Source organism: Talpa occidentalis, unplaced genomic scaffold (genome assembly GCF_014898055.3).
Source record: "Talpa occidentalis isolate TD23 unplaced genomic scaffold, MPIMG_talOcc4v2.1 talOcc4.7, whole genome shotgun sequence".
Taxonomy (NCBI): Eukaryota; Metazoa; Chordata; class Mammalia; order Eulipotyphla; family Talpidae; genus Talpa; species Talpa occidentalis.
Window position 1 is genome coordinate 93,450,082 of NW_023605083.1, and position 14,824 is coordinate 93,464,905.

Here is a 14,824-nt window from a genome sequence, read left to right on the forward strand (position 1 = left end):
TGTCAGAACATCTGAAACCTGGTTATTTCATTAAATAAAACGCTGGCCCTGTTGGGGGCAGGAGCCCATCACCAAGGGCCAATCTTTGGAGCATCCCTCCCTGGGGAGGTGGTAGTGTGGTGGGTGGTTGGGGTTTGCTCTCCTCCTCCATGTAGGGACAGGACCCCTGAGTTCCAGGTGCATGAGGAGACTGTCCACTGTGGGATCAGAGGTCCAGGACTTGGGCAAGAAAGAGTCCTCTTTGGGGGTTTGTGAGGAACCTGGTGTCTGTCATGACCTGTAGACAGTCTGGGCTGCTCCCCAGTCCACAGTCCCTAGACCTAGTTTTGTCCTATGGGATAGGCCTCCCTGCACCCCACTTTCCATCCCCTCCTTTCTGTGTTTCCGTGGCAGTGAGGACGTGGGAAGCAGGTGGGCCTCTACCCGGCACTCACCAGCCTGTGTGGACTTCCTCCGCGCCTTCTTGATGTCCTCTTCCGTCTTATTGCTCAACTTGATCTCCAGCTGCTGGGTCTTCATCTCCAGATCTCTCTGACGCTCCGTGAGGGCTTTCCGGGCCTGGGGTTCAAGGACATGCGGGAACTGTTCACAGAGCTCAGAACCAGGAAGGCCCACTGGTCACATGGCTGCACCCCCTTGTCTAGCTAAGAGAACTTTCCTTCACCTGTTTTCATGGACGATGCCACAGTGGCTCTGAGAGGCTGAGCCACTAGACCAGCACCGTCCAGCTAGCCAGTGACCATGCAGGGGCTGCAGCACCCTTCGTACTCCCATGGCACCCCACTGCCGCCTGACTTGACCTGCTCCTGATGGGAGCAGGGACTTGTAGTGGAGACCCACGCAGTCCTAAAACCACAGCCCTGTTGGGGTGGAAGGGACCATAGAAGTCATTTGTGTCACCTGCCAGCCATGTTTAACAGATGGCAGCAGCACAATCACCCTGCTCTGGGCAGGCCAGCCCTGCTTTCCTTATTGAGTTTTCCACCATCCACAGCTCCAAGGCTCTTTGGTGGTAGCAGCCGGAGAGTCTAAGTTGCCCATAGCTATACATGCCCATCTCCTGCCACCTTTCCAAAGGCACTGGAGTTGCCCCTGGGGGACACCTCTCCCCTTTGGAACTGGCCATTGGCAGCTACCCACCCGGTCAGATGGCTTTGATTTCTGGGGAGAGGCGGGGGTAATTTGGTCAGGAGGCAATCTGCTGAGCAAGGCCCAGACAAAGGGATTACATGACGGACCAGTACTCTCCTATGCATTCAAGGGTGTACCTCATTTTCTGTGCCCAGTTGACCCCACAATAATGCCCACTGCAGGTGCAGCCTTGCCTGCTTCTCTTGGCCATCTGGGCAGTGAGCCCAGTGCCATGGGGAGCAGCTCTACCTGCCTCGGGCCAGGGGCAGAAGTTCTTGGGCATGGAATTGAGGTTTGTACACCCCAGGTCTACCTGGATCCCACCACATGGGGACAAAGGCCTCTACCTAAGCACATGGCGCCCTTGCTGGTGCCCACACCCTTCCAGAAGGTCCCCACCTCCCGCCCCTGCCCTGGCCTCCTGGTCCCTTACCTTCTCCACCGAGGCGTAGCGGCTGGCGAGCTGCTTGCGGAGGTCAGCAATGTGATGGTCACACTTTTTCAGGTCTTTCTTGAAGTTCTCCCGGAAGTTCATTAGGGGTTTCTCGACCTCGCTGTGAAGCTGTTGAGGAGAGTGGGGGGTGGGGGGTGGATATACTCAGGGTCCACACAGCATCTGGTAGGAGTTGGTGCAGAGTGAGTGCCCTTCACTGCTTAGGACACTGACAAGTGTCCAGTGCCCTGGGCGGCAAAGTGGCAGCTTAGATGACTTTGGAGACTAACCAAGAATGCTATCCAGACCCCCTCTCTTCAGGTTAGCTATAAATGTCTGCTATTTTTTTGAGCTCCTGAATGTTTCCTCATATAAGAAAACAACCCCATCTGGTGGTGGTTTGTAAGATGCCATAAAATTGACAGTTGCCAAGAGCACGCAAGCCCCTTTCGCATGGAAACAGCTATATCACTGAACTGCGGTGGGAGTCTGCCCCTAATTGGGGGTCCATTGGGGTTAACTCAGCCTGTCACATCACTAACTGTGGGGTCTCTTTCTGATGGCCAGGAAAGCAAGCTCATTCACAGACTTTGAATGTGCCCAGGAGTGACCCAGAGGGGCTTCTCAGAATTCAGGATTCCTGGGCCCAAGCCCCAGGTTCTGTGGTCTGGGGAAGGGTCCAAGAACCTGCCAACACACCAAAATGCTTTCCCCAAATTCCAAACAACAATGTGGAAACATAATGCTACCAGCTGTCAGGGGACAGTCAATCCCAGAGACGAAGACCCCAGGATTCTTCTACTAAATTATAAGTACTTATAAAATGCAAGTTTTCTTTAAAAAAAATTGGCTGGGTATCGTATCCTCATTTTTAACTTTCAAGCATCTTTGTTTAACCAGAGGCAGAAGCACTTCCTGGAAGCTGAATCCCATGAACTCTGGGTTGGCCTGTTTTGGATGGAGCTGTTCAGCTTGCCTTTTTAGAACTCCTGCACTCTTAGCCTCCTTCTTTCTGCTCATACATCAGAAGAGAATAAGAGCAATCCCAAGTTGAAAGGACTCTCAGAGACTATCTGGTCCAGTGCTTTTTTAAACGGTGGGTTGCTAAGAGTTGTGAAATCAATGTAGTGGGTCAGGCCGAGCTTTTTGATGAGAACAGACCCAGCTCTAATAGAAAACACCAGAATGCATTTTAGGTAGAAGGATAAGACTTTCCTGCAGCACGAGTTTCCGCCAGGTATATGTGTGAGCACCTGTAGGTGGATACTGGCTGAGGGTGGATACTGACTGTTCTGGGTGGTCAGTGAAATGCATCCCTGAGGGTCACAATCAAGTAAGTTTCAAGTCGTGCTCTGGTCCACACTCTTCATTTCACACATGAAAACATGGAAGCCCAGAGAGGCTAAGGGACTTGCCCAAGGTCACAAAACTTGTTTGTGACAGCACTGATGTAACTGCCGCCCCCTCCCACCCAATCTACTGACTTGAATGCAATTGCGTGCCCTCCATTGCATGATTAGATTTCCCCCCTCAGAAGGAATGTTCTATTCTCCCTGCTGCAGTTGGAGCCAGGTATAAATTCCTTTATATAGCGCAGTCTTATTTCTTTACCAGTCTGTTGCTATTAACAATGGCTTGGCTAACAGACTGGCAGAGCCTGAAAGACTGCTATCGCAGAGCTGCATTCCTCGGAGAGCCCTTCTCCCAGCCCGGAGCATTCAGAGTAGAACTGCAGAGTGGAATGTGGAGCATACATTTAAATAGGTTTCATGCCTATGGAGCTGTACTATCCATGGCAGACAAGTAAGTTCTTGGAGCCCCTTTCTTTGCAGGGAATTGCCATACAAACTCCTGAGCTGTACTTTGATTGCCTGAGGCTACTGCCACTGACTGACAGGCGGAAAATGGCGAGGTTCTCTCATGGAAATCTATTTTGGGAAAGCGTTCTTCATACACCTCCCATCAACTGGATGGTGGCCGTACGTGCCGTCAACATCTGACTGAAAACATCCTGGGCACTTGGAGGCCAGCCTGCACCACCTGGACATCCCCTAAGAGCAGGCAGAGTTGTGTGCTTTAAATGCCACTGGTTGGCCTGGAGGAAGGTCTGGGGGTCAAGTCTCCCTGCACTCAGTCCCCTTCTTGCTTCCCCGGTAGCTGATCCCACCTGGCAGTGTGACCCCTGGGCTGTGGTTGAGCCTCTTTGGCCCTTGTCATGTGAGAAATGGTGATGCTGTCTTGCATGATGGTTGATAAAATCAAAGGAGATGACACATCCTGCACATACCTACCTAAGACAGGTAGAGCCCCATGAGACTGTGGTCACTATAAATGTTCCTTGGGGTTTTCATCCTTAGCTTCTAGCAGAGCTCCTGAAGCCTTTGTAACGGCATAAGTGGCAAAGGTGCTACGGCATTTTCTCTTTTAATATTTGGTCTTTGATCCCAGTTCCTGACACAGAGCTCCTAAGTCCCTTGGAATTCAGGGGTGATAGGAGTGGCTTTTGTTCTAATGGGCTCCTGGACAACTTCAGGATGGGAGCTGGTCACCAGAAAGACCAAGCCATGATAAGGAGCTTGAACTTTCAGCCCCACCCCCATCCTCCTGGGAGGGGGCCTGGACTTTGAGTGAATAGTAGATGATGCTGTCTAATGAAGTCTCCATAGAAAGCTACAAAATTCAAGGTTCCAGACAGCTCCAGCATGGCGAGCACACCCACATGCTGGAAAGGGGAGGGATTACCCCAATTCCATGGAGACCGATGTTCTCATGCTTGAGACCCTTCTGGACTTCGCTCTAGGCACCTCTTCACCTGGCAGTTCATCTGTATCTGTTATCATATTTTTTTACTATATGAGAAACCGGTTACCTCAGTGTTTCCCTGAGTTCTGTGAGCCTTTCTAGCAAATTATCAAACCTGAGGCAGGTACCATGAAAACCTCCCATTTGTAGCCAAGCCAAACAGAAGTGTGGGCACCTGGGAAGCCACTTGGCCCCTGAAGTGAGGGCGGCCTTATGGGACTGAGCCCTTCACCTGCAGAATCTGATGTTATCACCTGGTAAACAGAATCAGAATTGAGTTAAATTGTAGGACACTCAGCTGGTGTCAGAGACTTGGTGGGTGTGGGAAAACCCCCCACATTTGGTGACCACAGTGTCGGTGCAAGTGGTGGCATAAAAGGAAGCAGGGGAACACTGTGCCTCAAAGAGGCTTTTGTCACTTGAGTGCTCTATAAGCCACCAAGAACCACAGGTCCTGCTGACGGGGAGTAAATGCCACTGGGGTCCCGGGGTTCCAGCAGAGGACCTTTCAGAACAGCAGCTCCCCATTCATGGCACCAGTCAATGGAGGTTCCCGCCATGCAGAAAACAGAGTGGCAGGAGGTTAGGGTGAGAGAAGGGAGGCCTAACGAGAACACTACCTACCATCCACAGCTTAAAATAACATGCTGTTTTATATGCAAGGCAGAAAAGGGACCAATTCATGGAGCTACTTCTCTCCCAGTGCTTGACTGGCAATTTTCTTATGAAGTATTTGGTGGATGAGGTTAGTGTGCCATTGCAGGCTCAGGAATTCTCACATGTGGGTGTCAACTCATTTTTGGGGCATTAACATCCTTTACAAGTGGAGAGCTGGTAAAACACTGCTTCTTCCTCTCCCCGCCCCCCAGCTCTTTATAAAGCTCCTCCCTGTATCTCAGTCATTTGAACATTCATTCTGTGTGTGCAGCAAGCCATCATGGGGTGGCATAGGGAGACCTGAGTACAAAGCTAAATGCCTATCCACCCACAGGGCAATCCCAGAGGGTCCCCAAAGACCAGAATGCCAATTGTTACAGGAAAAGCTATAGGACCCAGGATGTTCAATGCAGAAGCTCTGGGAAGGAGCAGCTATCTTTGGGGGAATGCTACCATTAAGTAGTAAAAGAGGCAGTCTGATTCCCAATTAAAAAACGGGGGCTCGAAGAGTTTAAGTATCATGTCCAGTGCCCTCTCAGACTGCTCTGTCTGACTATTGACAGTGGGGGGGCAGTAAGAAGATTGTGGACAAAGGTCACTGGGAATGGTGACACTCTCAAGAGCGTCTCTCCCCTTAGGAGGCAAACACGCTAGTGAGTTGTCTACCATCATACACATTTTGTGAATTATTTCACTTTGACACTTGGTTTATTTCTCCCCTGAAAAGTAGCTGAGAACCTCCCTGAGAAGAAATTTGGAGCTAGGGGCCAGAAGTGGAGAAGAGAAGGTCATGTGGCAATATGGAGAAATCATGAAAGTAGATCTAAAAAGGCTGAGGGGGGAGGAGCTAGTCAGAGAGCTCCATTCTCTCATTACTTCCAAAAATATTTATTGAGCATCTACTATATACTAGACACCAGCCTGGTACTGAGGACAGAGTGAATGGGACAGAAACTTCACTGTCCTCAAGAAGGCCCTGGCACTGGAGTCTTCAGGATCAAAGGAAAGAAGACTCAGTTACCTGTTGTGAAATTTTTTAACAAACAAAACCAAAGAAAAATGCTCTCCTTTTGGCATAGTCTATTCTCTCCTGACACCACACCAAGAAGACATGGAAAATGCCAATAAATTACTTGGAAAGCCCAACAATGTGTGTGTGGGGTTTCACCGCCATTCAGGGGTTCACCTGAGGAAGTAATGGGCATCACCCTCACATCAAAGAGGTGTGCTGGGGCGGCCCCATTGATTCACCAGAGCTGAAGGCTAAAGTTGTAGGAATTTTGTGAACTGGTTATTAGAGATAGCCGGTATTAAAACTTAAATGATCTAAATTTGAAATGAATAAGTTCTATTGAAAACAAAGATAATACAGATTCTGTACTTTCTAACGACATTTTACTGTTCTCCGAATAGATACTTATGGTTACTGATGTCACCATATCAGTAAGGTGGGAACTTACTGAATGATGTATATCTTTTCCCAACTGTTAAAATTTACAACATGAAAAGTGGCAAACCCTACAGGCTGGAGAGACAGTTACTCGATGTGTAACAGCTCACAACTGTGTAAGATCAACACAAAGAGGCTACAGGGAGGGGTTACCTTGGCGGAGAACTTGAGGTGAACTTCGGCCTCATCTGCAAGGCTCTTCTTCACCTGAGCCCACGCTTCTCCCAGGGAGCTGTAACGTGAAGGAGATCGTCAGACCCAAGGAGAGAGAGGGCTGCACTGATCCCAGGTTAGAGATCACAGTCCTTCCTGAGGTGAAATGGTGGTCTTGAACCTGAGTCTTGGGGATACACAGTACACCCATGACTGTAAACTGGGGTGAGACACAAAACAAACCTGAGCATGGGGACAGGGGAGTCACCCAAACCCAGGGGAGGCTCTTTGGAGCTGGATGGTTGCAGATAGCTGAGTGGCTGGGGGAACCATGGGAAACCCCAAGAATCTGGGGAGATGTGAGAGGAAGGTGGGGCACACTGCAGTGAAGGGCTTGATGCCTGGCCCACGATGGTCCTCATGGCCTCCCTGGGATATGGGCTGCAAATTAACCTGCTAGCAAATCAAGGAAGGAGGTGGGTGCCTTTCCAGGAGAAGCCCTTCTCAAATGGAGGGTACCACATGCAGCTTGCTGCAGGCTAAGCCTTCAGCAGCCTGAGCTCCAGGAGGGGCAAAGGGGCACTATCTGGGTCTGGAGACCTCTTAGGAATGCCCACACAGCACAGAGGGCTCCCCACTTGTGCTAATTTGGCATTGTGAGTCCTAACACTGCTTACAACTTACTAGAGCACCTGTAAGCTAAATCACTTTTCTATTACAAGATGCTTAAAATAGAAGCTATCTCTTGAAGTTTCCAAGATTTTTGACTGGAGTTCCCCCACCTATAACTCCCCCTCCCACCCTATCCTCCTGTGACAGTATCTATTATTAGGAACTCTTTTAACCTCACTGACCTTCCAAATGACACCCTGCTTCCTTGCTTGAGACCTCTCCAACACAGTCAGTAAATACAGGCTGAATGTTCAGTTGACTTAATTTCATCAAAAAGCCACTTCCCCCAGAGAATTCATTAAACTCGAGTGGCAAAAGCTGATTAAAAGACAGCATGCTGCGAGGCTTCTGGATTTTGAGCGGAGAAGCCAGTAGCTAAGAATTACCCAGCAGAACAGAACCCTTTGATCACAGTCCAGGCCTGTCTGGCTGTGGTGCTGGCTTAGTCTGAGGTGAGTGTTTATGGGAAATGACTGACTGATTTTATCTAGGAGTTAGGCAGCAAAGAAAGCTCCCCTGGGATCATTCTAGCTGGGGAGCCCACCAGGGAAGAGATAGAATGAGAGACGGGGCAATCCAAGCTGTTGACATCTGTCCTGGCCTCAAGGGCCTGAGCTCCTGGAAGCTGTGGGGGCCCACTCTGTACCCTCTAGGGGGGTCAGAGAGGGAGACATAGGTGGGCTAAAAAATTTCATATAGAAAATGCAAGAGAATGCCTGGTCCAGGAACAGACTCGCACTGAGGATGTCTGATAGATGTGCAGCAAAGATACCAGATTATCTCAATGGGGGATGGACAGTCTTTTTAACAAATGGTGCAGAGACAACAATATCCACAGGGGAGAAAGGAACCTTGACCCTTGCTATACCTATAGATTATTTCCAGGGGGATCCAGATCTAAGATGAAAGCCTACACTATACAAAGCTTACAGAAGCAGGAGGAGAGGGAGCTTGATTAAAGGTGATGTCGATCCCTGCCACTGAGCTACATGAGAAATCCGCGGGAGGGACATAAAGAGCCCAGAAGCCAATAAGGCACCTGGTGGTGCCAAAAGTTGGTAAATCCACTGCCAGCAGAGCATGTGGTCAGTTAGTGGATGGCTATAATGGCCAGAGAATGTCACCTGAGGCTACAGGGAGGAAAGGAGAAGCAGAGTTTCACGCTTGGGACAATGTCCTTGGCCTGACCTCCAAGCTGGGCATCGATAGGTGGAAGACCCCCCCCCCCCCGCACATGCAGGGGGTCCTGTCTGAGCTAGTGCTCCTCCCACAGGCACCCTCCACTCCTACCTAATATTCCAGGCCACTTGAAGCCACTTCACAATTTTGAAAAAAACAATTTAGACATTCTCTCATTTGAAGAGAGATATTTTTCATTTGATAAGAGGTTAATGGAAAAAAAACCCTGAGCTATTATTTCAGTTCCAATATACAGTCTGAGGCATGCCAAATCAAAGCTCATGTTACTGTCATAATTATCAAGCAGGAAAGACCCAAAATCCCATTTCCTTCCCACACAGGAGAGAAAAAATGAAGGCAGAATAAATAACCTAATTCTGTTTATTTACCAATGGGCACATGTCCTGCAGAATCTAATTTGGACACAGTGTTGCAGATGCAAAAGCAGCTCAAGTCACCCCAACATGCACAGCAGCCTCCCAGGCTGGCCCAATTTTCTAGGCTCTTAATGCTGCACTTTGAAAGGTTCCAGGAAGACAGTGTTAATGTACAAAGCAGTGTGTAAAAATGCAAAACGGCATTGCTGCAAATTGTGAGTGGGGGGTATGCTCACATACTCCCCCACGGCCGGAGCCTGCTGGAAGGAGTGTGTGCAGGGGTGAGTGCACACGCTGCTATGGCAATGAGGTGTGTGTTCATGCCCAGGTACTAGATGTGCATGTGTGGGGCTGTCCCATGTTTGGAGGTGCACGTGTGTATAGCCTGGTGCTGCAGGCCTGATTCGTGGAGCTGGAGCATATGCTGTATGTACTGGCAGCACGGAGTGTCCTTGGCAGCAGCCCAGGCCGAGGAGGTGGAAGCAGGAAGACTCCAGAGCAGCACAGCGGTTTGCAGGGCATGGGGATACTTAAGAAACCCTCCTCCTCAGACCGGAAGGGAGACCCACTCCTAGGACCCCTCCTGCCCCCCACTCAGGTCCAGCACATGTTGCAGAAGAGGGCTGGAGCAAACCTCATTAATGTCAGTGGAAGAGTGAATTGCCCTGTGGCCTGCAAGAACCACTGGGAGGCGGCCTCACCGCTGCAAAGCAAGTCCATGCAGGGGCTGTAATTAAAGCCACATTTGGTTGGCAAAGCCGGTCCCCCGGAGGATTCCAAGCCATGCAGGCAGATTTGGACTTGTTTCACATCACAGCTCTTCTGACAACCACAAGCGTCCTGGGGAGAACATCTTCCTTCCTCGGGGGCTCACTTCCCCTCATAGGAGTGATTCAGAGACTGCACTGGAGGGAGGTTTTCTAGAAGGAGGACCTTGGGGAAACCTTTCAATTCTAACCTGCTGAGGGTCTTTATTAGTTTTTGTCATTGAGATAAAACTTACATAACAGAAACGTCCATTTTAAGAGAGAACAATTCAGCAGCATTTAGTACATTTGCCATGTTGTGCAACCACTACCTCTATTTCCAAAATAATTTTTATCACTCTACTAAGGACTGCATGTTTGTGTCCTCCCCCCATTCATATGTTGAAACCTTCCCTCCTCCCCTCCCAACTGTGGCTGTTATTTGGAGATGGGCCCTCTAAGGAAGAAGTTAAGGAATTAAGGTGAAACAAGGTCAAAAGGGTGGGACCCTGATTCAATGGGATTTGTGTCCTTGTAAGAGACACCAGAAAGCTTGTTATCTTTCCTCTGGTGGGTACTTGAGGGTTAGTGTCCAGCTAGCAGGGGTCAGGGCACAGCAGGTTTTGACACACACTAGTATCTGGTGGGAGGTCCCTGGCCATTAGAAGACAATATGGAGGTGCCGACCGTGAGTGTAGATGCCTGTATTTCAAGCAGTGGGTGCTCACCCTGAGCTAGAAGCTTATGCCAGGCATAAGGAGACTTCCCCATCCACATGGGCCTATGCAGGTAATCAGTGATGGGTGGAAAGGGATCCTCCTTTCTGAGTGTTCCCTCCTCCTCCCCAGCTGCATCACTGCCCTCCTCACTTACCCTTCCTCCTGTGCAGCCAAGGAGTTCTGAGAAAGCTTAGCTAAGTTCTTTGCATATTCTTCTTCAATCTTTATCCTGCAAAGGGAGAAAATCCAGCATGTCAACTCTCCAGGACTAGAAGTGAGTCTGATCTGCAGTCCTGCCATTATTACCCGTGTAAAGGAATCCACTACACCATAAGCTCTGAGAGTACATGCTCCTGTCTGTCCACCTGGCATACTATAGGTACTTAATAAATACTTATTGAATGAATGAATGAATGAAATTACTGAAACTTCACCTCCTCCATCTCTGTCTCCATCTTCAAAATAGAATATTCCCACTTATCTCCTAAGCTGTGAAGACTGATCTGCTTTGCTGTTTACAAGCTTCTAGCACAGAGCTGATCCATGGGAGACCTTTAAGTAAAAGAATGAAACTCATGATGAACCAAGGAGAAACCTAGGGCCGCCCTTTCCCTGTGGGACTTAGACCTCCAAGGTGGCATTAGCCATCATAGGCATGAATAGAACCTCTTCCTACAATCTCTCAGCCCCTGATTCCTCTAATTGTTAAGCCTGCAGGGCACACGTATTTCCATGGAAACCAGGCAGTCCCCCGAGCTGGCTGATTCCATTTCCCTGGAGAGGGATGCTGCCTTGGATTTCACTTCTAGCAGGCAGGTCCTTGACACACATTCAGGCAACTCTCTGGGGGTTGTTCTGTATTATCTGGCAACCTGTGTTAAATGTGTTGTCAAAGGTATCGCTCACTGCTCTGGGCTGCTGTGCTCGGGACAACCAGAGTTGGCCATCATTGGGTAAGCTGAGTAAAGGGCAAAGACCCAGATGTGCCTGGGGCTGCAGCATTTGCTTCACAGCTGCTTGGAGGCTAATGCGGAAGGTTGGGGTGATGGAGAGAGAGCAGTCTAACCAGGGGCAGCACTTTGAGTAAGAACCATTCACAATTCAGCACTAGGAGACCCCCAATCTTGTTCCTTCTCATACCGCTTTGCTCTTGCCTCTACCTCTGGCCAGCCTCTAGTTTCTCTTAATTCTAACTCTGATTTATCCCCATGCCTCTGCTTCCTTTCCATTCACTCTGCCTTTAGCCCCAGCCCTCCCCAGGATGACTACACACCCCAAATAGTGGCTAAGAGATCTTTCCTGAAAGCATATCTAACTGTGTCACACTCCTAGCTCAAATCTCCAAAGGCTCCTTGATGTAAACTGCACGCACAGCAGGAACCCATCTGCTTCTGGAGCCTTACCTACAGAGCCAGCCTGTACCACCTCCACCCCTGTCCAGCTGTCCTGAGCTATGGCCATGGCACCCACCAGACACCTGTCCCCAGGCCCACACGCTCCCTCTTCCACATCTTAGCTCTCACCTCTCCTGCTTCAAAATGACCCTCCTTGCCAAATCCCAAGAGAATCAAGAAAAGTTGGAGGAGTCTACTATATTTCTCAGGAAAGACCAGAGTATTCTCAAATGGCAGGTTCCATATATCTGCTAACATGATGTTTTTATGAAAGCATAAAGTGTTCAAACTTTGGCTTTACAGCCAATTTCCTATGTGCCTGTTTTATACTATTGTTTTCTTGCACCTGAGCTTTGCAACCTCTCAATTGCCTACCAGTTTAATGGGTCATAAAATAAAGATCTTATTATACAAATAGAAAACAGTTATCCTAAAGAAAAGAAGTTTTTTAAAATGCCAAAGATTACTTGATTGTTGTTGTTATAATTTAAAAAAACTTAAAAATAAATTGCTGCTTACTGTAGGTATTTCCAGCATGCACTGTAAACTGTGTATGTAAGCATTCACACATGTGGGGGGTATGTGCATGTGCATGTGTGTGGTATGCAAGTGTGTGGGTATGTGATTGTATGCTTAATAGGGTCTCGAAATTTGGGGAGATTGAGGCCAGGAGAAAGAACTTTTCTTTACAGTTTTTCCTACTTCCATCAGGATGCATTTATTGTTTCATCATCAATGTTCCAGACAAGCCATTCTTCAGACAGAACACTATTATAGTCCCTGTACTCATCATGATGACTATCTGATTCTCCCTTTATACTGATCTCCTTGAAGGCAGGGATAGGAAGGTGGAACTTCCTCTATTCTGAGGCCTAGCACACAGTTTGGCTCAAAGACGAATGAAAAGGTGACACTGTCCTTTTTGTTATGATAAAGGACAGTGCTTCAAATAGGGGCCAGGTAGGTAAGGAGTCAAGCAGTATGGGTATAGTAGGGAGTGGTGGGGACTGTGGCAAATCGGAAGCAAATGTTCCCTTTACAGGGACAGCTGCTACTCATCCTGACAACTGTTGCTTAAGGGATGTGGAGCCACCAGTTATAGACTTTCTCCTTTCTCAAGAAAGACTAAATATTGAGATATTAATGTAAAAGGTACCAATTAAAAAAATGGTTCATATCTTTAAAAGCACTGCATATGAGTGATAGTGAAGACAAAGATAAACAGTTGGGACTACATCAAATTAAAGAGCTTCTGCACAGCAAAAGAGACAATAACAAAAACAAAGAGAAACCCCACCAACTGGGAGAACATTTTTGCACCCAACACTAATGATAAAGGACTGATCACAAAAATCTGCAAAGAGCTGATGAGACTCAGCAACAACAAAGAAAATAATCCAGTCAAAAAATGGGCAGAAGAGCTAAAAAGAAACTTCTCTGAAGAGGAAATGCAAATGGCCAACAGACATATGAAAAAATGTTCAACATCACTTGCAATCAGGGAAATGCAAATCAAAACTACCATGAGATACCATCTTACACCAGCGAGAATGGCACATATTAAAAAAACTAGCAACAACAAATGTTGGCGAGGATGTGGAGAAAAAGGAACTCTTGTGCACTGTTGGTGGGAGTGCAAACTGGTCCAACCACTATGGAGAGCTGTGTGGAGATTTCTGGACCTACTAAACATAGAGCTTCCATATGATCCAGCAATTCCACTCCTAGGTATTTACCCAAAGGACACAGAAACATCAATTCCAAAGAGCACCTGCACCCCTATGTTTATAGCAGCACTGTTTACAATAGCTAAGCTTTGGAAACAACCCAAATGCCCAAAAGTAGATGACTGGATCAAGAAGATGTGGTACATATATACCATGGAATATTACTCAGCATTCAAAAAAGATAAACACATGCAATTTGCAGCAACATGGATGGCGCTGGAAGGGATCATGCTCAGTGAAATAAGCCAAAAAGAAAAAGAAAAATACCGGATGGTCTCACTCATAGCAGGAATCTAGAAAACTTAAATAAGGGACCAGGAAAATGAATATAAGAAAGTGAAAATCAAAATCAACAAAAAACATTGAACCAGAGACACTTTTTGGGGGGTGGGGGGCGGGAGGGGAAGGATTGGGGTCAGAATGGGGCGTTTGCAATTGTATGGGGGAATATAAAAATAAAATTTAAGATTAAAAAAAAAAAAAAAAAAAAAAAAAAAAAAGCACTGCATATGATAAAGCAACCCATCTGTTGGCCAGATTTGCCCTAAAGGCCACAATTTAGTGGTACCAGCTCCCTACGCGTTAACCCAGCACAGTGCTAGGTATGCAGGGTCATTCCTGCTGTGCAATGCCCTTAGGATGAGGGGCCAAGGAGGGCAGTGTCATCAGTCCCCAGAGCTGGGAGAGGCCCAGGCTTTACCTTTCTCGAATGAATTCTGACATTTCCTTCTGCATTTGTTTGCCTTTCAGTTGCTTCTGAAGCAGTAGTTCAAACCCAGCCACATTGCCATTGCCTTGGGAGTCCTTCTTATCAGCCTAGAAAGGAAATGGAAGCAGAGTTAAGGTAACATCAGTGTCTAGAGGTGGGTGAGTAGAGTGTAGGGAAGAGAGATTCCAGATGGGAACCCAAGAGCTAGGACTGTAACCACAATCGTGACTGCCCTAACTTGTGTCTCCCTCTGGTGCCCCTGGTCCATTGGCGGTCTCTGATGCTGAGCCCCTTAGAGCTGCTGCCAGCCCATGTCCATGTCCCTCCAGGTCCCAGCCTGAGAAAGAAGAGGAGGAAGGACAAGCATCTAGGAGCAGTGACTATGACATCCGACCACCTACACCTTCCAACCAGGTGGCTTTGTCTTGACTCTAGCCAGGGACAGATCACTGGGACAGGGCCCCTCAGCTGAAGGCAATCAGTCTCCCATCAGCTTCTTGCACAGACTGGGCAGGGACACCCCCCAGTGCATATTCATGAAGACTCATAGTGGTTTCAGGGGAGAAATTGGATTGACGGGAAGCCAGAGTGGAAAAGGACAGGCTGTCTGGGTTGACATCCCAGCTGAGGAACCTCAGGCAAATTCTTCCCTCACTCTAAGCCTGAGCTGCTTCA

General features: G+C 48.1%; 1 protein-coding gene across 6 annotated transcripts in view; it reads right to left on the reverse strand.

Annotated features, from left to right (window-relative positions):
- Positions 1 to 14,824, reverse strand: part of GAS7 (growth arrest specific 7) — a 217,413-nt gene that overhangs the window by 12,420 nt on the left and 190,169 nt on the right. For all 6 annotated transcript variants that reach the window (XM_054689112.1, XM_054689111.1, XM_037495495.2 and 3 more), the window contains 5 exons: positions 14,141 to 14,256; positions 10,474 to 10,548; positions 6,627 to 6,705; positions 1,565 to 1,693; positions 435 to 558 (listed from right to left, as the gene is read on the reverse strand). In XM_054689112.1, the coding sequence (XP_054545087.1) occupies positions 435 to 558; positions 1,565 to 1,693; positions 6,627 to 6,705; positions 10,474 to 10,548; positions 14,141 to 14,256 (523 nt within the window). The remainder of the gene's footprint in view (positions 1 to 434; positions 559 to 1,564; positions 1,694 to 6,626; positions 6,706 to 10,473; positions 10,549 to 14,140; positions 14,257 to 14,824) is intronic.